Source organism: Gadus chalcogrammus, chromosome 16, assembly GCF_026213295.1.
Source record: "Gadus chalcogrammus isolate NIFS_2021 chromosome 16, NIFS_Gcha_1.0, whole genome shotgun sequence".
NCBI lineage: Eukaryota > Metazoa > Chordata > Actinopteri > Gadiformes > Gadidae > Gadus > Gadus chalcogrammus.
Window position 1 is genome coordinate 4284448 of NC_079427.1, and position 25623 is coordinate 4310070.

The window sequence follows — 25623 nt, forward strand, 5'->3', positions numbered from 1 at the left end:
AGTCTGGGGTCAGAAGGCTGCAGACTGTAACTGTGATTTAAAGGCTTTTAATGCGTCCAGCAGATGGCCTGACAGAGCCTGACATCGTGTTTGGGCAGGCGTCCTCTCTCTCTCTCGTCGCAACCGTCAGCAGCACTTAAAACTGCCACCATTAAAAAAAAAATAATAATAATAAAGAGAAAAACATTTTAAAGACCGTACTTTTGAAAACGGGTCGGAATATGAGCATAAATCTCCCCGACCTTAACAACGCTTCGTTAGCGGTTTCTCGTAGTGCGACAACCTTTCTTAAGTGCAGCATCGACACCTCCTTGGTCGCCAACAAAACGCCCCAACGGAACAAAAAAGATGTTTGCGATGGGTAAAGGTTGAACAGTGTTGATATCCAGAGACGCTCTTAAAATGTTTTAATTGGTTGTCTTTATGTCCCTAGGCTCACCAGTTGGACTCCACCAAACACTACTTAAGACTTAAGTTCCTCATTGAAAACCAAGTGCAATTCTACATCCCCAAACCAGAGGAGGATGTATGTGATCTGGTAAGACTCATTTGACGTCTCTCTCACTCTCACTCTCTCATGCTCACTCTCACTCACTCACTCTCCCAAATATGCATAGACACATCCCTGCTCATTTAAACATACAGTACATAGACACGTATCTATGTATTTTAACAGGAATTTCATCCCCTATTGAACCTGGATAACATTCAAGGGCTGTCCTTCTGTCCAACTGTCCGTCTGTGTCTGTCTGTCTGTCTGTCTGTCTGTCTGTCTGTCTGTCTGTCTGTCTGTCTGTCTGTCTGTCTGTCTGTCTGTCTGTCTGTCTGTCTGTCTGTCTGTCTGTCTGTCTGTCTGTCTGTCTGTCTGTCTGTCTGTGTGGTCTGAGTCTGGGTGGTTCTGTGCCTCAACCCAACAACGCTCCATATTGCAGTGCCGGGCGTCGTTGGAAACGAACACACTTGTCATGTCTTGTGGATTATTCTCCCTCATTACCTCAGACACATTAGGCTCTCTACCCTGCTTGGAGAGCCTGCCCGCGCTGTAGGTTCAGCTGTTGGAGAGAGAAATAGATTAATCTCACTGCCGTCGGAAAACCTGCCCACTAGATTCCCACCACTCCAGTGGAAGCGCATTTATATAACAGTTTTATTTTGGTACCTTCCCTCACAGCTTTACAAGGAAATTGAGATCTGCTCCAAGATAACCAAGGTCATCCGCTTCGACCGCGACGAGTCCTGCATGATTGGCTATGGTAAGGCCTGCTGTTGTGATGAAGCCTGGTGTGTTATGCTTATGAATTGATTATCATGCTGTTTCAGCATTAAGCGATGACCTGTGGCCTGTTTTATCCTGGGCTCATTGTCCTTAGTACTTTCTGTGCTTTGCTGTGACTAGTTTGATGCAACTCATAGTTCATCATGGCTCTGTATCGCTCTCACACCTTCTCTCTCTCTGCTCTCTTCCTCCCTCTCTGTGTTTGCTCTCTGTGTTTTTTTTTTTTTTTTTATCTCCATCTGTCTGTTCCTTCTTTCTCTGTGTGTGTTCTGTCCCTTCCTCTCGCACTTGTTCTATCTCTCTTCCTCTAACTCCATTTCTCTAACTCTCTCTCTCTCGCTCTCTTTCTCGCTGTCTGTCGTTCTGTCTTGCTCTCTCTCTCTCCATGTCCCTCTCTCTCTGTCTATCTGTCAGTCTGTGTGTTTCTTGCTCTCCCTCCGTGTCCCTCTCTCTCTGTGTCTGTCTCGCTTTCTCCTTCAAATATATGGGCTTCATTATTAGAAGGACATGGATAAAATATGCATTACCCCTCGCCTGTGTATTTCAATTTTGAACATTACAATACATGCATGAATAATAATGACAATAATAAAGTTTCTCTTTCTCTCTTTACCATCTCCCCCCCCAGGTTTCTCCATCTCTGTGGTGGAGGAGGACGGGGTCCAGCAGCTCTACATCACAGACGTGAAAGCCGGGGGTCTCGCCTTCGCAAAAGGTTTGTTACCTTCATCTTTGTCGTCCTCACCTCCCCGTATCGGCGTTTCATCATGACCTCTTCATGACCGGTCAGCCTGTCCATTCCTGACATGGAGAACCGCTGAGGAGAAGAGAGGAGGTTAAAACCTGTGCACCCCGAGATGTTTAGGACTGATTCAAAATCATACCTTCACATCACCTGATGGTGAGATAGCACATTAGGATTATGATCTTGGTGATTACGGATGAAAGACTGAGTTTGATTATGGAGGCGCTTTAGAACATCTTGATATCCTCGCTCCACTAATTGTACCGATGATTAAAAACGTTGCTTTTAATTTGAAAGCCAAATCACAATGTCATCAAAGTACTATCAGACTTTTAGAAAAGCTTGAGTAGAGCCGACGAACAAAAGCTCATAATTTTTTAAGAATTTTATATTTCAATTCTTTAAGAAGACCCTGCAGGGTAAGGGTACTTTATGGGCCCAAAAAAAAAAGATAATTAATACCATACTTAAATCGCCGTTCGACTGCAAAAACCCTAATCATTTCAGATACAACATATGGTAGGTGAATAATAGACGGACCCCACGTGAATAGGCTACAGTTTCGCTTTAAAGATTGGATGTGCCTGTCATGAGTCAAAACAAACTGTCCTCCACCCGTACTAGCCCTAATCCGTCTTTACCCCGCGCCTTTCCTCCACTCTGACTCAACCCGCTAAGCGCCGCTCAATGCATCACCATCAACAGACCCCTTCTCCCCGCAGGTCTTAACGCGGGAGACGAGATCCTGCAGCTCAACGGGAAGGACTCCCACAGCCTCAACTTCTCGGACATGAAGGCGGCGTTCACCAAGGCGTCCCTGAGTCTGACGGTGAACACGCTGCCCGCCACCGACCGCCGACAGCTCTGCTACCTGCCCCCCCGGCGGTCCGACGCCGAGGACGACCTCTACACCGACATCTTCTCCCAGAGCCAAGGTCAGGGGTCAACCCGACGTTTACATTTTGCCGATTATTTTCATCCAAAGGGACTTCACGACACTTTGGCTGAGAACAATGAAAGCATGCAAGCACAATCGGAGTAGGTACTCCGACACACAAGTGCTGCACTACCTAGTTCAAGAGAAGGCTGAGTAGAAATAGGAATCAGTTGAAAACACCTGGAGGGAGTTCAGAGTAACGCTTAGGAATCATTTTATAACAACATGAGAGAGTGCAGAGCAGCCATAGGAATTGGTTTATAACGACTGGTGAGAGTTCAGAGTAACACTTAGGAATCAGTTTAAAACAACTGGAGAGAGTTCAGAGTAGCATTAGGAATCAGTTTAAAACAACTGGACAGAGTGCAGAGTAGCCATAAGAATCAGTTTAAAACAACTGGAGAGAGTGCAGAGTAACCGTAGGAATCCGTTTTTGTAATAACGGTAATGTAATAAAAAAAGTGAATGAGGGGAACATGGGTGAGAGTGGCATTTGAGGTGAACATGCGTGGAAGTGGACATGGTTGGAGTCGTGGAGGTGAATATGAATGGAGTTGATTATGGGTGGAATTGGACAAGGTGTGGAGATAAACGTATTTGGAGGGGTATGTGGGTGGAGGGTGAACCACGGTGGAGGTGGGGATTCCAATGTGGGTGGAGGTGTCATTATTATTGTTACACGGCCTTACCACCATGGACTCGCCCGATCTCGTCTGATCTCGGAAGCTATGCATGGTCGGGCCTGGTTAGTACTTGGATGGGAGACCGCCTGGGAACACCAGGTGCTGTAAGTGGTGTAGGGGTTTCCCCGGTGTCCTGGCCCAACCAGGCGCATTCAATCCGGCCCCCTAATCATCCTCCTGTATAATTGGCTGACTCATTAGTTCCCTCACTCTCCACCTCAAGCTGGTGTGTGGTGAGCGTTCTGGCGCAGATTGGCTGCCGTGCATCACCCAAGTGACACACTGGTGGTGGTGAGTGAGGTCCCCCCCTTCACTGTAGAGCATCTTTGAGTGTCTAGAAAAGCTCTATAAATTAAATCCATTATTATTATTGTTCTGTTGCCGCTTTAGAGGAGATCCTGGACGACGGGGTGGGGCTATACCTGGAGAGCTCTGGAGACAGCTTGGACGAAGACCTCCACATCTACAGCGACACGGACCAATACAGAAAGGTAAGGACTGGGGATCGATCAATACCGATTTTTTTTTTAAGGCCGATACCGATACCGTTATTTATTTATTTTCCATCAGCCTTAGCCAATAACCGATACACCGTTACCGATTTTCTTGAGCCGATATTTGGAGTCGATAATACCCTGGCGATCCAGAGTTCTCGCGAGAGCACAATTTGAGATTGCTCAGTGAGTCACTCTGGGAACGAGCAGTATACTCGTGTATATTCTGGGCCTCCCCTTGCCCAGAACATAATTATCAATCACATCAATGTATCACTATTGGCGGGCCAAAAGCGTTGCTGTTTCACCGACCGGATACGGCAAGAGTCTTATCTATTGGTTAGCCCCACTGGTCTGGATACGTCACCCCTTGTATTCTTCTGATTGGTCATAGTGTTATCCAATGTGTGTTATCCAGCTATATTTTCAAATGCATGCTTGGTTCCGCCCCTTGAGTTGTGCCATTTTCATTACTCGTTGTCAGACCTTACAGCTTTCTAGATGTGGGTCTGGATTTCCAGGCTAAGCCTCCCTTAATATGCATCATAAAAATGACACAATGATAACAAAAGTTACAATGTCTCGATAAAAAAAAAAATAACATTCATTAAACTGTTTGTAAATCATGCCAAAAAAAATAATAAAAAAAATCGGCCGATGCACGTAAAAAAAACGCAAATATCGGCCGATAATATCGGCCGGCCGATATATCGGTCGATTACTAGCAAGGACGCTATCTGCACCATGGGTTTGCTATGTTTAGGTTTTACTATAGTTTCAGAAGTTTCTTTTATCCAAAGTGACTTGCCCAGTGGATTTTTAAGGGACATTCAGAAACGGAATGAGACCTTTTTTTTTTTACAGTTTCCACAATCAAGGATTTGTTATTTGAGCAATTATCAAAAGCAAAAAAAAATTGTTGTAGGTGTTAAGTGCATGGTTGTTTGAGTATGTACGTAGATATATACTGTTCAAGCCAACTTAAGCTGAAATGCATTAGCATCTTGTTTACTCTCAATGCGTCAACGTCTTTAATGAATGAATAGCAATTAGCACGTCGACGTGGAGGAGTTCGTTTTTCATGGCTTTAATTTCCTTCTTTCAATCCTGTTTCTTCTCGTCCTCCACTGGCCTACTTTACGCTAATGAACAAGTGGGTGAGAGATTCTGTGCATTTCAAACAAGCCGTGGAACAAACAGATTAATATGGAGACAAGACAAATGGTTTGCTCCGATGTGAAACACTCCGAGGGGGATCTCTGATTACGTCTGCATTCTAATGACTTCATTAGGTTGGCCAGGCTCATCTGAATGGGAACCAAAACAACCTTCTTTATTAGCTGATGGGGATCAATGGACGCACAAGATAATGGAGACAATCTGCTCCCTCTTGGGGACAGACTTCACGGGCACTTCTGTGATTAGACAGTTAGGGCTTGATTTGTATGGATTCTGAAAAATTGCTGGGTCATAATTTGGTGCGAGTCAGATATTATCAGGCAATGCATATAACTATGCCACCTTTTAGTTATTGTCAACGTTCTCAACATCATTTCTCTCTGTGAGAGCACTTACCGCTGTGCGAATGACATTAAAACAGCAATCTACATATTGCATTGATGTTGCATCGGAAACCGTTGATGTGCTTGATCAAAGAGCTGATGAAGGAGTTGTCATCTGAAAGGTTGGACTAACAGTTTTCTAATGTGGCCAACGTTGATCGGCAGGTTTTAGCATGGAGGTGTTTTTAATGCTGGGTTGATTATTCAGCTTTCTCCAGCGTGTATCCTTGGAGGTGCTCAGGGCGGGCTTTGGTGTGTTGCTTTTTTGTTTAATTGTATTCAACTGAAGGCTGTTTGAATGCCGCCTACACCTCCGGTTTTCTTGGTACGTCTGGTGGCAGAATGCAGAGCAAGAAGCTAAATGTAACGGCCGTCAAGGACTCAAGAGATGCACTCCCTGCTCTCCTCCTCCTCTTCATTCTTCCCCTCCACATTCTTCTCCTCCTCCTCATTCTTCTCCTCCTTCTCATTCTTCTTCTCCTCATCCTCATTCTTCTCCTCCTCATCCTCATTCTTCTCCTCCTCCTCCTCCTCATTCTTCTCCTCCTCATTCTTCTCCTCCTCCTCCTCCTCCTCCTCCTCCTCCTCCTCCTCCTCATTCTTCTCCTCCTCCTCATTCTTCTCCTCCTCCTCCTCCTCCTCCTCCTCCTCCTCATTCTTCTCCTCCTCCTCATTCTTCTCCTCCTCCTCCTCATTCTTCTTCCCCCCCTCATTCTTCTCCTCATCCTCATTCTTCTCCTCCTCATTCTTCTTCTTCTCCTCCTCATTCTTCCTCTTCTCCTCCTCATTCCCCTCCTCCTCCCTCCTTATTCTTCTCCTCCTACAAACATTTGAACACTGCGTGGCCGGTGTTTATGTTCAGAAGTCCCTATGGATCCCGACACCCACTTCTGAGCTCGCTAAGACTATATTTATCCTCTGTCTGAAGTGAATAATAGAAAAGAGCTTTATATTTTTAGAAATGTACATCCTCCCCCTCTTGCATTAACAACATTATGTCCAATTTGTGGTGTCCCAGTTGCTGTCTTCCCGTTGGGTTGTTTCACGATGTAGTGTAGTTGTGGGGCTGTTTTTCTCCTGTCTTCGTATTGGGGGGGGGTGTTTCAAGACAACGGACCGATGGGGATGTGCGTCCTGGCTCCAGACATGGAGAGCCAGCTGTCTGCTCGCAGCCCACACCTCTCCTCTGCTCCACCTGGCAGACCTGCATTTGTATTCTGCTGCAGCTAGCCCACCCTCTCCTCCTCCACCACAGCCTTGAGGAGGAGGTCCTGGCTCCGCCCGCTGCTCTGCTGGAGCCCTCCTCACCCCACGCTCCTCCTACGAGGGCCTTCCTCTCCTCACTCGCTACCCCTCTCTTCCTCACTCCTCTCCTCCCACCTCAACCCTCTCCTCCTCCCTCCTCACCACCACACTCTATTCCTCTTCTCCTCCCTCCTCGCTCCCACACTCTATACCCTCCCCATCCCTCCTCTCCTCCCCCTTCCTCACTCCCACACTCCCCTCCCTCCTCACTCCCACACTCTATACCCTCCCCATCCCCACACTCTCCTCGCCCCCACATTCTCCTCCCTCCTCGCTCCGACACCCTCCCCCCTCCCCTCCCCACTCCAATCCTCTCCTCCCTCCCCACCGCCTCCACTCCTACACATAACAATAATGGATCGTCGTGGCTCTTTGACAATGCTGCAATAGTTGACCAGAACTCTCTCACACTCGTGTGTGAGTCTCACATGGAGTGTGTGTTATGTATGTGCAGTGTGACAGCTGTGGAACCCCTGGAAGATCAGCTGATTGCCATGGCTTCAGCTAATGGGGCTCCTTTTAAATAAACACACAGACACCCACACCCACACAGAGACGGAGAGAAACCGAAAGAGATGGAAAGAACCTTTTTTATGAAGAGGGAAGATTAATTTCTTAAACGAGGGAGTGGGTGGACATTTATTAACCGAGGGCGGGTGACGTCCAGGGGTGAGCATGTGGGGGTGGGGGTCGAGCCAGGGACAGTGAGAGTGATATGAAGAGGATGCGGGATAGATGAAGAGGAGCCACGGACAGGCAGAGCTATATTTAAAGAGTGAGAGGGTGAGACAGAGAGGGGGGGGGGTAAAAGATTTGAGAGAACATGGGCTGCCGGGTATTATGCAAGATTTTTAAGGAGGGAGAGAGAGAGAGAGTGTGAGAGAAATTAAGAGGGAGGGAGGGGGAGAGAGAGAGAGAGTGAATAGAGAGGGCAAGGGCACGGCATGGGCAGCCAACTACAGAGGAGTGAGAGGGGAGCGAGATGGAGGGGGTGTAGCGAGGCTGTAAGTGATGAGGAGGAGGCAGAGGAGGAGCAGCAGGCGGCTTCACTCGGCCAGGTACTTCATCCTGGCTGCTTGCTGCACCTCCTGTCCCACCCGAGGGACACGTTAGACCGAGGAGGAGGAGGAGGAGGAGGAGGAAAGGGAGGAGGAGGAGGAGTTGCTCACTCGCTTCAGTACTGAAGCCCCCCCGCTCTCTCTCGCTCTCGCTCTCGCTCTCTCTCTCGCTCTCTCTCCCCTACTCTCTCCCTCAACCTTTGTGTGGCCATGTCCGCCCTGAAGAGGAGCCGACACAGCAAGCGCTCCTCAGACTCCATCTATGACATGCTTCACCTGGTGAGAGACCGCTTTGCTTTCGTCTCGCCGTCGCTCCGTCCCCGTTTACTCTCATCACTTTCTCTGCATTAGCCACTCTCCATCCCTCTCAGACGTTCACTCTCTCTCCCCACCTCTCTCTCACTCTCCATCCCTCTCAGACGTTCACTCTCTCTCCCCACCTCTCTCTCGCTCTCATCGTGCGGTCGGTTAGTTTTGTTGTCAGTCTGCTGCGTTGCGCGATGCGGAACCCTCGCGCCGAGGGAGTTTGACTCTGAAGCTGGGCGCTGGTTTTCCAGAGGGTGGCTGTGGTGTGTCCTTGATTCATCGTTTCTAGAACTGCATTGGACTGAGACGTGGTGGGTTTCGAAGTGTGTATTGTTTTCTTTGGTACGATTCCTGTTTAAGGGTAATAACCCGATCGCTCTCTCTCTCGCTCTCTCTCGCTCTCTCTCTCTCTCTCTCTCTCTCTTGTCCCTCTCGCTCTCGTGTCTTTGCGCTGAGCTCGCGCCTCCTCTCCTGGTTGCCGTGGCAACCGGGGGACGGCGGGAAGCCGTGAGTCACCCGTACAACGGTACCGCTAAGCTGTCCCGTGGAAGCTGGAGGCGCACGCTGTGTTGTGGTCCTGGCGGTTTTTAAAGGTTGAATCGTACTTTTTGAATAATGAAAGCTGGCTACGTTACACTCGGAGGGGGGGGGGGTTCTGTGCCCCTGCTTGTATTGATTGCATGGTCAGGGATTCTGAGCGCAGTCTTCCAAGAAGTTGCCAAAAGTCAGTATGTCGGGCTGGTGATTAGAATGTGGAGACGCTGTGTCGGGCAGATGCTCATGCGTGCGAAGGCCATGATTAACTGAAGCGGATACCTTAGCAGCCATGATGTGGGGGGGCTGTCCATCATCCTGTCGGTTATTGGAGAGGGGCATGGCACCTGTACCCTGTAACCATGCCGACGACTTAGAGACCCACGGTGTAGGTATGGCCAAACTATTCGCCGAACCTATACTAATGAATGCTATAGTACGAAAACCTGGGCAAAAGCAATTGCACGAAACCTGTTACCTGTAACCATGCATATGAAACGGACCCAAGGTGTAGGTATGGCGAGGCTATTCGACGCAGAAGTATAATTCAACCCTTAAAACACAAGCTGCAATCAAGGGGCTGAAGGGTTTTAACACTACAGACTGCAGTTCTCTGGTCTCTGAGTTGGGACAAACTGTGCTGATAATTGACACGGTGGCGATCGCTAACTGTCACTCGGTTGTTATGCGTTCTTCTCAGCCCACGCTGTGATCAGCTGTGAACCTGTCACTTCTTCGGGAGGGAGGGAGGGAGGGAGGGAGGGAGGGAGGGAGTTAGGGAGGCAGAGAGATTTTTGGTTTTTCCCCATCACGATGGTGCGAGTTATAATCTCTCTGATGTCTTCATTCCTCAAGGGGATAGAGCACAAGCTGTCTTTAATATTTGCAATTTCATTCCTGCCTAGAAATGTGTCCCAACTGCTTTTCTCTTTTTTTATTTCTTCTTCCCTCTCCATTTCTCTCTTCTCTTCTCTCATTCATTATCAGTGCTCTTTATTCAAGTCATTCTGACTATAAAGATTTCACTATGAGCTTTTGCGTAGCAATACGTGGGAATGAATAGTTGCTTTTGCTCTTTCTCTAATGGCATGTTTGGCATTTATGTTGCCGTTATTTACTTGTTTTATCGCTATGCTGCGTATGGCAGTAAATACTCGATTACAGTCCCAGACGGTTGCTAGGCCAACACAGAAACAAAATACCAAATACATTCTGTTGGCAAACAAATCACATGCATTCAATATTTACCATGCAGTTACCGAGACAAACTGAACACACAGGAATTGTATGGAACAGAATTTACTTTCCATATCCTTTTCTGCACCGATGCAAAGGCTAGTGTTTGTCATGTCAACATTAACATGGTGACTGTACATGTCACAGGAACGTGCAATGTATGTTTTTGTAGTGGTCCGCGCTCACGTGTCTGTGATGGGACCACTTGCTCTCTGGTCATCTGTCCCTGTGGAGAATTATGGGATGTGAGCGGACTTAATGTCAATGATTTCATTACTTTGATCGTCCCCAGTGGAACGAGCAACAGCCACAATGTGCGGCAATTAATATTCCAGCCGTGTCTTTTCTATTACAATAGGCAAAGATTCTCCCTACACTACTCTGCACTTGGGTGTGTCTTGGTATATTAACTATTTAGTCTTTGAAATAGGGGTTTTGGCATCTTCCTAAATGATACCCACACAGATTGCAAACTAAGGGGTTTAAATCCTGAACCTTTCTGCTGCCAAACCCCCGAACCATCGCTGCGCTATCCTGACCTCGATGTTTTATGTAACGGGCATTTATTCCACATGACTCCTACCTTTTGGTGTATTTTAATACACCAAAATAATACAATAAAAAGACTCCGGAAGCCAAACCCCAACAAACCAGGGCTGCCGTGTGTTGTTACCGCTCACCGGCAGCACCAATTACATAACACGACCTCCATTTCCAACCGATAAATCGACTCGCCCACGCCCAGATGAACACATTAATGTCCATATAAAGCCACCACACTCACTGAGGAATATCACAGGGTTTATGTGGACCGTTTATGACAACCGAGTATCGCGGTACGAGGATGTTCAATATTCTTTATTGATATGCCTCCCATAACGTTTTCTTCAGGGAGGACCAGACAACTATATTATATAACTATGCAACTACTTTATTATAATCTCCCAAGCTGTTTCTGCGTTGGCAAGCCTTCACAATATTCTCTACAATTATCTCCTCAAACGTCTCATCCAGTAACATTTTCCTCTGGATAAGATCTCCCAAGACGCCTTGTCAGGCAGGAATGAGCAGTCTTCCTGACGAACTCCCAAGACATCTTGTGGGTAAACAGATTTTGCAGACGGGCAGTTTGTTGTCCTTAATCTACTCTGAGATAAGGTGTCCCTCGTCTGGCCTTATCCCAGACACGCCTTGGCCGATACCGCTCGATTCAACTCGATAGCCCGTCCTGTGATGTGCCGCGACCATCTGCAGTCGGCTCTCCCGCTCTCTTTCTGCTTCCCTGCTCCACAACGCCACAACAAACAACAAGATGAAATGTTGTCTGGGAACGGGGGGGCGGTGTGGAGGCTGTCAAGAACGGCATGTTCAGTTTTTTTCCTCTCTGTGATGCGTTTGCATTTCTGAAAGGGGGGGCTTGACCTTTTTTATCGTGCGGAGGAGAAGAGGTCCTGCTGTTCACCCTGAACAAAAGGTGTGTGTGTGTGTGTGTGTGTGTGTGTGTGTGTGTGTGTGTGTGTGTGTGTGTGTGTGTGTGTGTGTGTGTGTGTGTGTGTGTGTGTGTGTGTGTGTGTGTGTGTGTGTGTGTGTGTGTGTGTGTGTGTGTGTCCGTCCACAATGATAATGCAGAGAACATTCGCGACTGTTTCCTAGACAACCCCTACAGTGTATATCTGTGTGTGGTGGTGGAGGGGCGTGTTTTGGAGTAGGTTGTTGTGATTGTTGATCTCTTGAGGCGATGAATAATTGCACCTCTCCAGCTGTGGGCGAGGGAGAGATACTGCCTGAAAGTGACTCTTCACTTTCTTACAGTATCTCTCGTCTTCTCTAGATAAGGGGCGAGACTCTAGAGATGTTATAACTAAATGCTATACTCTCTGTGTCTGTCTCACTCCCTCTCCCCTTCTCTGTTGGGTCTGGAGAGGGGATGTAAGTGATGGAAGAGAGGGCAAGGAGACAGACCGAAGAGGGGGGTAATGTAAGACAGGGAGGGAAAGAGGGGGGGGGGGGGGGGGGGGAGAAAATTAAAGAGGGAAGTAAAAGGAGGTGAGATCGGATAAGAAGAGGGCTAGGGGCAGAGGGGGAGCAAGAAGGAAGTACGAGAGAGGGGAAGAAAGTGAGAGAAAGATATGGAGGGGGGAGTCAATGTTATGACAGACTGGAAATAGCTCCAATTAGTGCAAATTACTTTTTTAGATCTCTCTCTCTCTCTCTCTCTCTCTCTCTCTCTCTCTCTCTCTCTCTCTCTCTCTCTCTCTCTCTCTCTCTCTCTCTCTCTCTCTCTCTCTCTCTCTCTCTCTCTCTCTCTCTCTCTCTCTCTCTCTCTCTCTCTCTCTCTCTCTCTCTCTCTCTCTCTCTCTCTCTCTCTCTCTCTCTCTCTCTCTCTCTCTCTCTCTCTCTCTCTCTCTCTCTCTCTCTCTCTCTCTCTCCTGCACCTTCAATGTGCTGTCATTCGGGAGCGTCGTCTTCAAGAGGTGCGCTGATGAGGGACAAAGTTGCCTGCTTCTTCGTCGTCGTCGTCCTCCTTCTTATCTTCCTCTTCCTCCTAATAACTGGGTGTTAAGTAACCTTATATCTTCTCTTTCTCCCGTGTGTGTGTGTGTGTTGTGTGCGTGCACGCTCGTTGTGCAGAGCACAGAGCAGGTGGCCGCCTTCTGCCGCAGCCTCCATGACATGAGCGGTGCCGAGTGCGTGTCGTCGTGGCCGAGCCCGGACTCGCCCCTCTCCCCGCCGGCCTCCGCCCCCCGCCTCCAGCTGTCGGACGCCGACAAGCTCCGCAAAGTGATCTGTGAGCTGGTGGGCACGGAGCGCACCTACGTCAAGGTAAGGCTCGACCTTTCAGAGGACCAGCTCTCAGTGTCACCTTACACACGCTCGGATAAATAACTACGCACACGCTCGCACGCGCGAGCGGTTCGTCCTCTGGAATGAGTGTGTGTGTGTTTCTTCATCAGAGTTTGCGTGTGGGTGTTGCAACAACCACAGTTTTTTGTTGCTGTGTCTATGCTTCTGTGGGTTTCTTATTCTCTCTTTGTGGGTGTTTGTGTGTGTTTTGTGTGTGTTTTGTGTGTGTGTGTGTGTGTGTGTGTGTGTGTGTGTGTGTGTGTGTGTGTGTGTGTGTGTGTGTGTGTGTGTGTGTGTGTGTGTGTGTGTGTGTGTGTGTGTGTGTGTGTGTGTGTGTGTGTGTGTGTGTGGACCTGCGCTTGACCCATATAATGATGCCCATCTTGATCTGCCCTGGAAACTACAATCTCCAGTTCAGCCTAAAGCCCGTCCCCCCTTGGTAGAACAGGGCTTTAGGGCTTATTATGGGTTACAAACATGGTACACTGTCAGTCTGCATCTCCTAATGATAGAGGACACTGCTGACGTGCAGCAGCCATGAATTAAACTTTCACACAGTGCAAGACCCACTACCGGTTGACAGATCAAAACCCAGGCATTCAATATTTACTGTGCAATTACATACAACCTGAATACACACCACTTGGAGATGTAATTGTACATTGGCATTGGTATAAATATTTCTATAGCAGCCTCTAAACACACAGAAGAGTGCATTACATAGCCAGGAATCACATTTAATTGACAATCCATATAAAACAATCATTTAAAAGGGATTATGTAAGTATAAAATAACAAAAACACTAAGGAAAAAATAAATATTCAACTGCTATTTATTTATTTTTTTACAAATCTCAACCAATGCAAATAGTCTAATGTTTGCCAGGTGTTGACGTTGGCGACCCCCAATGACCGCAGGCCTCTTTGTGTTTTCAGGATCTGAACTGTCTGATTGGTCGGTACCTGACCCCCCTGCAGAAGGAGAGCTTCCTCACACAGGACGAGGTATGACACACACTTCCCTTTCATAGTTGGTTAAATCCGGCAATCGCAGACATCCCGCCTCTCTGTTAAAGCATTTGGTACCTCCCCTATACAGCTGGACGTGCTGTTTGGGAACCTCCATGAAATGGTGGAGTTCCAGGTAGAGTTCCTCAAGACCCTGGAGGACGGAACACGCCTGGTCCCGGACCTGGAGAAGCTTGAGAGAGTGGACCAGTTCAAGGTACTCTTCTTTCAACACAGCGTTTCATCCATCCATAGCCGTCCAGTAAGAAGTTTACTGTTCGGTTTGGAAAAGCACTTGAGTACCCGTCCACCAATATCGACGTAGTGAATTACTTTTCACCCTGAACCAAAACATCTGTGTTCTTAACTGTCCGTGAACTGAATCTGAAATAATTTAATCCGACCATTGAGCCACTTTTGAGATGTAAGATTGCTACCGTTTGCTTTGCTATCTTTGCTACTAGCCAGCTTGAATACATAATAGGGAATAGAGACGGAGAATAAAAAGTTATGCAAAAGATCAACTGGCTGAACCAATGCAATTTTACAGGCGGCTGTGTTCTTTCCCCGAGTTCATCCGTTGATCCAGGAGACATCCCGGTTATTTCGGAGCGCGCTAAAGGACAGAACGCACACTGGGGAAAAGCGTCGTTTCCGGGGCGTATGTCCCCCTCGATCCACCTCTAACCTGTCCTTCTCTCCTCAGAAAATCCTCTTCTCCCTGGGCGGCTCCTTCCTGTACTACGCTGACCGCTTCAAGATCTACAGTGCCTTCTGCGCCAGCCACACCAAGGTCCCCAAGGTGCTGGTTAAAGGTGAGTGGAAGCTCTGCAGTCGAGGGGGTCAGAGGGGTGGCCTGTGCTGGCCGTCCAGCCCCGGGCCTCCCCGGGTTAGATAATAACGAGGCTGCTGCTGCTGCTGCTGCAGTAGGAGCCTGAGGGAAGAGTTGCTATGGGGAGACATGTCAGTAACTAGCCTTTAGAGAGAGAGTGAGCCTGGGTGTTTGTCTGTGCGTACGACCACTGCTGTCCACATCAAATTTGTAGAACCCAGTTTGAACCAAACCTACTAAAAGCATTACAGCTGTGCACATGGATTTTGTTAACTGGCCTTTTGTCTGCTGTGCATTAGTTTGTGGTATTCTGTCATACCCCTTGTGACCGCATAGTTTTAGATTTATTCAATCTTCGTAGTGTAATTGAATGTCTGAACCCTGCACTGGTTTTAAGTCATGTTTGCCGAGAAACTGAAAGGACACCCAAACTCGTGAGGAGGAGAATGCGCTTCAATCCGATCCCTCTGTTCTTCATCTCCAGCCAAAACGGACGCAGACTTCAAGGCCTTCCTGGATGAGCGTAACCCCAAGCAGCAGCACTCGTACACCCTGGAGTCCTACCTTATCAAGCCCATCCAGAGGGTCCTGAAGTACCCCCTGCTGCTCCGGGAGCTCCACTCCCTCACCGACCCCGAGAGCGAGGAGCACTACCATCTGGACGGTGAGAACCCCCAGGCTAACTCGCTGGCCGGAGCGCTTGCTAGCTGCTAGGACCCACCATAGTTAAAGCCATAGCGCTAACTAGCTGCTAGGACCCACTGTAGCACTAACTAGCTGCTAGGACCCAACGTAGCGCTTACTAGCTGCTAGGACCCACCATAGTTAAAGCCATAGCGCTAACTAGCTGCTAGGACCCACTGTAGCACTAACTAGCTGCTAGGACCCAACGTAGCGCTTACTAGCTGCTAGGACCCACCATAGTTAAAGCCATAGCGCTAACTAGCTGCTAGGACCCACCGTAGCGCTTACTAGCTGCTAGGACCCACCGTAAAGCTAACTAGCTGCTAGGACCCACCGTAGCGCTTACTAGCTGCTAGGACCCACCGTAAAGCTAACTAGCTGCTAGGACCCACTGTAGCGCTTACTAGCTGCTAGGACCCACCGTAGCGCTAACTAGCTGCTAGGACCCACCGTAGCGCTAACTAGCTTCTAGGACCCACCATAGTTAAAGCCATAGCGCTAACTAGCTGCTAGGACCCACCGTAGCGCTTACTAGCTGCTAGGACCCAACATAGCGCTTACTAGCTGCTAGGACCCACCGTAGTTAAAACCATAGCGCTAACTAGCTGCTAGGACCCACCGTAGCGCTTACTAGCTAATAGGACCCACCGTAGCGCTTACTAGCTGCTAGGACCCACCGTAGCACCGGCCGTAGCGCTAACTAGCTGCTATTACCCACCGTAGCACCGGCCGTAGCGCTAACTAGCTAGTAAATAATCTGTTGCTGAGATACAGGAAGACACAAGTCTTGTTCTGGGAGATCAATTTTTTCGGAATTTAAATCCACTAATAGTTTGTTGTTGTTTGTTGTTATCCTGACAGAATTGCATTCTGATTAAAGCATCTGCTAAATCACCAAAAAAGTAAGATAAGAGATAAGAAAAAGTTGGTTAATCCTTTGAGTTATTCAGGTGTAACAGGAGAAAGTTACAGAAACTGATATGGAAACTGCCAATCAAAGCAGAATCACAATAAGATGTCAAGACATATGGCTATTGGGGATTGAGGAATAAAATGTTATTTTTTTTAATTCAAACTAAAAGTTTGCTGTATTCTGGTGTGTGTCGTCTTCAGTGGCCATGAAAGCCATGAACAAGGTGGCCAGCCACATCAACGACATGCAGAAGATCCACGAGGAGTTTGGCGCAGTGTTTGACCAACTCATCACCGAGCAGAGTGGAGACAAGAAGGAGGTCAGTGGCCGCAAGACCTCTCTGGATGTGTTGAACCGTGTGGTCGTTGATCGGTGTGTACGGTGAGGTAACGGTGCCTTGTGGTCCGTCGCAGGTGGCTGATCTGTCCATGGGCGACCTGCTGCTCCACGCCACGGTGGCCTGGCTCAACCCGCCCTCTTCGCTGGGGAAGTGGAAGAAGGAGCCCCAGCTCGCCACGTTCGGTACGTTCCCCCCCCCCCAGGCCGGACCGACCGCTAGTCAGTCGGATCCAGCAGCCTTCAGATGGTAATAGTTAAATGTTTTTCTGCCTCATCATTCCTGACCGTGTGCCTTTTTTTTTTTTTCTTTTGTGACGCAGTATTCAAAACGGCCGTGGTGTTTGTGTGCAAGGACGGCTCCAAGCAAAAGAAGAAGTTGGTGAGTAGTTCTTCTGTTTGCCAAGAGCCTTCATCATAACAAATGCAGTGTTTTTAAATAGCATCCTGTTCTATTAGGGCCCCGGTGTGCAGAGCAACTTGTCCAAGATCCACTCTCGGATCTAGTCCAGTAGGTCACCTGTACGAAATAAGTTTTGTACACGCCGGACTAGAAATGTCCATATCTGCCGTGCTCCTTAAAGTTTGCAGATCTGCAGTTGGTGAAGGCTATGTAGTGTTTAACCTAGAAGCAACGTCGAGTTAAGCACAGCGAAGCTAACTCTCGTCTCGGTCAATGTTTGCAGGGCAGCTCCCATCGTGTGTCGATGTCCTCCGAAGAGAAAGACCCGTTCCGATTCCGTCACATGATTTCCACAGAGACGCTTCAAGTCAGAGCTTTGGCTAACGGAGGTAGGTCGTCGGTCACATGATAACCCTATCTGAAGTTAAGGACGGGGCCTGGTCCGTCCTCGTCTGATGGTTTAGGGTCATGGTTGATGATAGGTGATTTCAACGTCCAGGTCAATCTTGTTTGTATAGCCATTCCCATTCATAGTTTCAGACATTGTTCAGAATCTTTACAAACAGATAAATTATCATTCATGTCTTGACTTTGTTGTTTTAAAAAAAAATACTACACTTGGTTTTTGTGAAGTTTTCTGAAAACAGCATTTGGTAGACAATCATAATCTGCATGCTTGGCTGTATCAGTTGAGCTCCTTTCAGCCGTGTCTCCAACAAAAATGATTCTAGTCAGGTAGTAGTTTGGGTAATGATGACCTTCCATAGTTGTGGACACTAATCCCTAACTGTATTTCCCCTGCAGACGGGGAGGGCACGGCGGTGTGTGAGATCGTTCACATCAAGTCAGAGTCTGAAGGAAGACCAGAGAGGAGCTTCCAGCTCTGCTGCAGGTACGATTCTCCTCCACCCTCCTCCACCACCACCACCACCACCACTACTACTACTAACCCCCGATACCACCGTCACCATCATCTCCGTCAGTACCACTGTCATCACCCTCTTCCCGACCTCTCATACCACCATTACCACCACCTTGACAATAACCCACGCCAACAAAACCATCATCTCCACCCCCACCATCTCCACCACCTCCGCTGCTAACATCACCACCACCATCTACACCATCACCGTCTCCCCTTCTACCATCACCAGCACCACCATGATCCCACTTATCCCACCACCACCTCCATCACCACCACTACCACCACCACAACCATCTCTAACACAACAACGAAGTTCAACTCCACCCATGCAGCACCATTACTTACACCACCACCACCACCCCCCCTCCCCCGTTACACCACCTCATCCCTGCTCTCCCTCCAGCTCCCCAGAGAGCCGGATGGACTTCCTGAAGACGGTGCACTCCATCCTGCGGGAGAAGCAGCGTCGCCAGCTGCTGAAGACGGAGAGCCTGCCTCTCAACCAGCAGTACGTCCCCTTCGGAGGCAAGAGGCTGGGCGCGCTGAAGGGGGCGCGGCCCGCCATCAACAGAGCAGGTAACGCCCACGCGCCCACTGAGTCTGGGTTACATCCTCTGAGTGGGATGTTGCATCACCACGAGAGTTCAGTCGTGGATACGTCACATGATCGAGACCGAGTATTGGTCTATGTTACACCATCTGAGGTTTAGAACTGTTATTATTGTTATTATATAAAAAAATGATGTTATACAAGATATTCAACTTCATACAGTCATTAGTTTAACTTTCGGAAGTCTTCCGTTCAGAGAGATTGATCCGTCCTCTGGCTTTCAGCCAAATCAACTCCTGAGCAGAAGAATGAGCAGCGTTTTTGTTAGTTGAGAGAGAGCGTTGACAAGGAAATGATGGGGTGTCAAACGGGATAATTGTCTCATCAAGTACGTCTTTCAGCTGCCAATCTTGGGTTCAAATAAAGTTATATTTATTATTATAACTATATATATTATCTCATGATAACCCTAACCCCGTGATGATGATACTTTATTTATAAAGCATTTGAGACACAAATAAGGCCCATGGAAAAGGCAAAGTCGAGGCTCACAGATCAATACTTCCTTTGGCATTTAAGTCGGCGTCATGAGCTAACTTCTGTGACTTCCTGTGGGTGTAGTGTCGGTCCCCGCTCGCACCCTGGGGAGACGGAAGCTGGTGCGAAACCGCTTCACCATCGACACGGACATCGTGTTCGACCGCGAGCCAGACCTCGAGCCCGCGCCCCCCCCAGAGAGTCCCCAGGACCCCCCGGGAGAGGGGGAGGGGGAGGTGGGAGGAACAGAGACGGAGGAAGAGGAGGAGGAGGAGGAGGAGCTGACGGGGGACACGGACCGCTGGGTGGAGGAGCAGTTCGACCTGGAGGAGTACGAGGACCACCAGGAGGAGGTGAAGGAGACGGACATCCTGAGCGATGAGGAGGAGCTCGCCCTTGCCCGCCGACCCCCGACCAACCAGGCCGACCTGGAGGCCCCCGTCATGGCTCTGACCCTGGGTGGAGGAGAGGGGGAGGAGCAGCAGCAGGGGGGGGAGGAGGAGGAGGACGGGGCCGGCGGGCCCAAGAGGTCGCCCCAGACGGGGGAACAAGGTGCCAGCAGTGGGGAGGGCGTCGAGGCGGAGGTGTGGGTCCGCAGGAAGCGGTCGGACTGCTCCGCAGACCACGACACGTAAATCACAGAGCAGACGGAAGATTTAGGATTTTAACGACAAAAAAAGATCTACCCCTTTCAACTCGCCCCCCTCGCTCCCCGCCTCCCCCTCCAGCCAATGCATGGGCATTGACGTAAATATATATATATAGATATATAGATATATCTCGCACAGCTGTCGGAAGACGTATATCCTAATCAATATTTTTCAAACGCTTCTTTTTGGACAGTCATTGATAAGTGATTGAGCAATACAGGGGCGAGAGGAGCGGGCAGTCAAGGAGTCGTTTGCTGTTTTAAAAAAAAAAAAACGGGCCCAGAGGTCGCGCGAAGTGTCCAGCGTCCAGCGCCCGGCTATAAGGGTACAATCAAGAGACGATAGTTTGCACATTCAGGCAGCTTCCGGGACGTTCTGCCTTTCATTGCCAAATCGGGGTATTTGTGACACGGTCATTTCTGTCTTAGTGGCTCTTGAGTTCTTCTCGGGTACAAGCTGTGTATTATTTTCAACTTCTGTAAAGATGGGTATAGCAAATAACCAGTTCAGTGGTGGATAGTTTACCGTAGTTTACTGGTCATCAAGTGTATACACTGGTATTGTTTTTTTTAAATCAGATTTGTGATTATTTAAAATATGAATTATTCTGTTTTGCAGACTGATTTTCTTTTTTGGTGAGATAAAATATATTTTGCTTTTTCTTTTATCGAATAGAATTACAGAATTATGTTTTCCAGAACCTTTTGATGTGGAGGTCAAGGGATTTGTATTTGTTTTAACTTAACAGAATCCTGTTTTACTTGAAATTGCATCAGCTGTCTCATGTTGTTTTTGTTTTCTTTAAGGTTTACTGTGAAACCATTTTCTCAAGTTTACTGTGTATAGATATATATACGATACTTTTCATCTGCAGTGCCATTTATAGGACGATTTCATTGTAACACTCCACACAAGCACACTTTTACACAGAACCTGCACATAAACATTGTATGGTTTTTTGTGTATTTAAACATTTCTTAAATTTACTTTTTAAACTTCACTTGTGATAGGTCACAATGTATGGATTTTAACTTATTCATATTCTTCCATAATTTATCGGTACATCTGCATATAAAGTATTAGTTTTCTCAAAAGAAGGTCCAAATATGCTGAAGCAATCAAGGAGAAAGATGGTTTGTGTCTGGAGAGTGAAAGTCATTCTTATAAAGAAGCTCATTGTGCTACTAAGACTACATTTTTATTACTGTGTGTACATATAGAAAAAGATGTATTGATATCATAATAAATACCCTTGTTTCGTACTTACAAATCCCCCAAATCTGCTTTTTTGATCTTGTGCTTTTATGTTGGTTTCTGGGATAACCGTAGTTTAAAAAACGTAGGAAAACGTGTGGATTCCAGCAGTGTTTCTGATTCTATATCTATTGTTTAATGCTTTCATTGCTTTCTATTGTAGGGGGGGGGGGGGGGGCGTTTAACGAGACGGACCCGGTTTCTGGTGGCATCTCGCCGGCTGGATATGTCGCCGGTCCCTCCAGGAATGTCCACGCTTTTCAAAAAGCGGGTATATATCCAAATAGGTTTTTAAATGACAATAGTTAGAGTTTTCTCATGAATAATAATTTTGAGATTGTTGCTACTACAATCAGATAGACATGAGAATGTCTGTCGACTTTATACCATAAGCAGGCATGGCTTATAAACAATAGACGATCAATACAATATTCTGTATTTGAGGAGCTACTTTGGATTCTTTTCGGCTGGGTTATCAAACTTGAAAACACACTATAATAAACCATTGGGGATGTAGGCTATTGCTAAACCATTAACTACACTAACATTTACCCTAATAAGAATAAGTAAAATAAAATGTCAAAATGTCCCCCTTTTTTATATATATTTCAGATATGATTATATCAGCTATTTTGTTTATAGACTGCCAAACCACATAGGCTATGTCCCCGTTTTTCACTTCAGAAATCTGGTCACCTTATTCTGAGCTTAACTATCAACTTTATTCGTTTTGGTCTCGATCCAATGTCGAAAATGTTGAAGTTAAACGGGCCTCCCTGAATAATGCTTTTATTCTGAAGCTGGCCGTCGACCAAGACATGAGGGGCCGTGAATATGTGCTACTATATTGCCTGTATTTTTTAATATCCCCTCAGGTATTAATGAGGTGGATGGTCACCTTCTAGGTTGAGGGTGTTGTGGCTCCTTTCAGGCGGATAAAGAACCCGGTCCCTTGTCTGGTCCTCCGACCTCAAGGTGAGTGAATCTCTGTCCATGCCTCTCCCTTGAACGCGGGAATCCTTCTCCCTTATCTCCTCGACGTCATCGAACTTGCCAGCAGCCCCCGTCTTGGAAATAATGGTTCCCCTGACACCGTAATCACGGACCGACGGATTTATTTTGGTGGCGTCGGTCGTTATGTCAGCCGATCCTCCTCAACCCGGACAAAAGCCCGGAGAGACCCTTTTATCGGGGTGATCTGAGCCTGTGTGTGTCCCCCGCTTGCCCGTCAAAAGCTCTGCCCTGAACTCTACCGATGGATAGGGCACTCAGGGCGGGCCGTTCTCCGTTATACTTTCGACAGGCTGTCTGTGTGGGCCAATCCATGGCTTACATTAGCTCTTTAAGGCTTTTCCTTTTAGGGAAACTGCAGTTACTGCACATAAACTTCGTGACTATAATGATATGTTGTAGTGTACATTGTAGCCTACATTCCACAAGAGTAAGAATCAAGTTACTTTGATTTAATATGAATTGAGACTTTCTTTCAAGAATGTAATTGATATCCAGTAGGGGGCGCACGTGTACATGCACCGAACAATTAAAAAAATAATCCTAAACCCCTCGTATTTTCTATAGCTCGACCTTTTACGGGATTTGTTTTAACATTTGATCTAAAAAAATATATACATATATATCATACTAATCAATGTTTTGTGGGGCTACATCGTATAAACTATCTATATCAAAATGTAAAGTCATAGATAAACTAATACATCCACATCCCATAAATAGCTTACATCATTAGACAATTGACCAACTAGCAACTGTTTATTAACATTGTTTTTAGGCTTTCCTGTTAACCGATTTATTCATTATTTGATTTTGTGAGGACAGTATATTTCTGAGGATCTGCATAGTACTGCAATGGTTCTTTTCTTTTCACAGTAGGCTTACGTGATGTGTTTACTTTAGAGAGGGTTAGCTATTAGGATCGTATCACCAAACCTGTTAGGCAGGCCCACGGGTTTCAGTTCCTGCTCTTTCACACTGGGTCTCTGGGTTGCATTCAATGACTTCTGACTATCTCTCTCAAACACACACACAGACACACACACACACACACACACTCGTGCACACATAGCTACACACACAAACACAGGCCGGGGAAATTAAAGAAGTCAAATATTTCCTAATAAACCATTTATATAGACCATTTATCTCCCATATTGTGTACAATTTGAAACGAATATACAATTGTACAGTCAATGTTAGACCTACAGTAGCCCCATGTGACTTGGTATATACGAAAGGGGAAAGTGTTTGACTGCGACAGTAATATCACTGGACTCCAGCCCAGCTTTAGCATCTGAGTGTTGGTCTAGAAGCCTGACAGCAGCATAAGATTGTCTTTTTGGATCCCAGATTGAAAATTAGGCGCATATTGGATACCACAACTGTGGCTTTTTCGAAAAATACCTCTCACGTGTAAAACCTTCAGCCTTCACCCTTCAACCAAGAAACACAATAAACAATCAGAGACGGCCTAAGCTAAACAAACCAAAAAAAAAAGGTGAGGTGATGTCAACAGTTAAAACTTAAAGGGAGGTATTTTATCAGCTGGCCAGGGCCAAACCAGTAGGATGGCATAGCAGCAGCACGTCTTTACGAAGTGAAAACGGATTGATCACGGAAACGCTCCAGTTGTTCTCCCGCAGAGACCGGACCAGAGCGAGCTCCGTCATGAACGCCAAGCTGGAGGTCCTCGCTCTGGTGCTGGGCTTCCTCGGCCTCGTCGGCACCGTGGCCGTCACCGCCATGCCCATGTGGCGCGTGACCGCCTTCATCGGCGCCAACATCGTCGTCATGGAGATGACGTGGGAGGGCCTGTGGATGAACTGCGTCTGGCAGGCGGGCGTCCGAACCCAGTGCAAGGTCTACGACTCGCTGCTCATCCTGACCCCTGACCTCCAGGCCGCGCGAGCCCTCACCTTGGTGTCCGTCGGCGTGGCGGCCGCCGCGCTGCTCGTCGCGTTCTGCGGGGGCCGCAGGACGGCCTGTTGCCGGGGCAACCCCAAGGGGAAAGACGTGACGCTGGTGGTGGGCGGGAGTCTGTTCCTGCTGGCCTGCGTCACCACGCTGCTGCCCGTGTGCTGGACGGCCCACGCCGTCATCACCGACTTCTACAACCCCGTGGTGTCGGAGGCGCGCAAGCGGGAGCTGGGCGCGGCGCTCTACGTGGGCTGGGGCACCGCCGGCCTGCTTCTGGCCGCCGGCGCCATCCTCATCTTCAGGTACTCGGCCCGCCGGGAGAAGGAGAGGGGCACGCCGACATATGGCGCCGAGGGGTACCACGTGACCGGCACTGAGGGGGAGGAGGAGCGGAAGGAGGACGTAGCGGACGTGGCTCGTTCCGCGCAGGCTGGGAGCCTTTACGGGAAGCAACAGTACGTCTGAGGAGCGGACGCAACACGCACGCGCTGACCGTCCCGCGGTGGAATAACAGCACTGTCCCGGTTAGGATCACATGGGATGGGGTTAGATCAAATGTACATTTATTAATCGCACATGGGTATTCAAGGAGTCACAGCATCAAGAACAGGACAGTGGTCTTATAAAAAAAACACTAAATTAGATATTTTTGGAATTAGAATTAATGTTGATGTAAAAAATATGATGTTGCAGGTGAGCCATGTATTCTTGACAATATGCGCACAATTATTGAATTGATACATTGCACGCATGATGCAACACAGTTTCTCATATATCATGAAGCCTGGTTTGTACCGTACCGGTGTGAGGCAATGGTGGTATTTTGTATGGTGTCATTCTGCTGTGATGATGTAGTTGTATCATTTATTACCCAATCCTTTAGAGAACAGGGTCACACCGGGACAGGAGTAGTCTGCCCTAATGTGGGATGAAAAAGCACTTGTCTTTCTTACTAAAAGTAATAATATATATTGTATAGTAATATAAGATATAATATAATTTTTATGATCAATCATTTTCAATGTTAAACGAGAGGTTTGCACAAAAACTTAATCCGTACTCTGTGACAAAAAGATATTCTGATTGCAAATAAAAAATTACTGAAAATGACTAATTGTTTGAGTATTCAGTTTTTCTCAGCTTCTGTCCATCGAGCTGGTCGTTCCGCACGCCAACTTGTGTTCTTGAACTAGTCTATTGGCAAGGCAAAGTCTGCTTCCCTGAGAATTGTGACGATTCATTCTATGAAGCATTTTTAAAAGATCTTTCTTTTTATACAGGCCTATTTTACAAAACATGACCCCTTTTAGAAGAGGCCTGATACAAATTGCCTGCATGTCTCATAGCCTTAATCAGTGTTCTTGTATAGAAGAGGAGAAGTGAACAGCAGAAGAGCGGTCATGGACCAGTTGAGTTCGAGGACTAGTACACAAGAACTATCTTCTTATTCAAGAATTTGAGGAACCTTCAACCTTTATACTTTTCTGATGTCCCAGTATTACCCTGAGTAAACTCTTGTCTCGTACATGCCTAAAAAACGTTTGATCCGTGGCGACTGGAACTAAAACCCAGAGTAGTCAATTGCAAAAATAAGCCAAATTCAACTTCCTACCGTAGGGA

At 47.5% G+C, this 25623-nt stretch overlaps 2 protein-coding genes and 1 pseudogene across 3 annotated transcripts in view; all 3 read left to right on the top strand.

The window, feature by feature from the left end:
• Positions 1-21120, top strand: part of tiam1b (TIAM Rac1 associated GEF 1b) — a 58272-nt gene extending 37152 nt beyond the window's left edge. For both annotated transcript variants that reach the window (XM_056610548.1, XM_056610549.1), the window contains exons 11-27: positions 434-538; positions 1172-1253; positions 1905-1991; positions 2744-2956; positions 4032-4132; positions 12768-12959; positions 13917-13985; positions 14080-14205; positions 14695-14803; positions 15305-15484; positions 16618-16736; positions 16831-16939; positions 17077-17135; positions 17440-17545; positions 17961-18048; positions 18485-18657; positions 19253-21120. In XM_056610548.1, coding sequence (XP_056466523.1) covers positions 434-538; positions 1172-1253; positions 1905-1991; positions 2744-2956; positions 4032-4132; positions 12768-12959; positions 13917-13985; positions 14080-14205; positions 14695-14803; positions 15305-15484; positions 16618-16736; positions 16831-16939; positions 17077-17135; positions 17440-17545; positions 17961-18048; positions 18485-18657; positions 19253-19803 — 2469 coding nt within the window. In that variant the 3' untranslated portion in view covers positions 19804-21120. The remainder of the gene's footprint in view (positions 1-433; positions 539-1171; positions 1254-1904; positions 1992-2743; positions 2957-4031; positions 4133-12767; positions 12960-13916; positions 13986-14079; positions 14206-14694; positions 14804-15304; positions 15485-16617; positions 16737-16830; positions 16940-17076; positions 17136-17439; positions 17546-17960; positions 18049-18484; positions 18658-19252) is intronic.
• On the top strand, positions 3634-3752 carry LOC130406785 (5S ribosomal RNA; annotated as a pseudogene).
• Positions 21121-23127: 2007 nt separating the features above from the next.
• On the top strand, positions 23128-25105 carry LOC130405481 (claudin-4-like). The gene has a single exon (XM_056610566.1). It carries the CDS (start codon positions 23755-23757, stop codon positions 24466-24468), a length of 714 nt encoding a protein of 237 aa, XP_056466541.1. The 5' UTR covers positions 23128-23754; the 3' UTR covers positions 24469-25105.
• Positions 25106-25623: the final 518 nt, after the last annotated feature.

What these genes read in the sequence shown, in the direction of transcription:
- LOC130405481 (XM_056610566.1), top strand. Translation starts at nt 23,755, where the DNA reads ATGAACGCCAAGCTGGAGGTCCTCGCTCTGGTGCTGGGCTTCCTCGGC.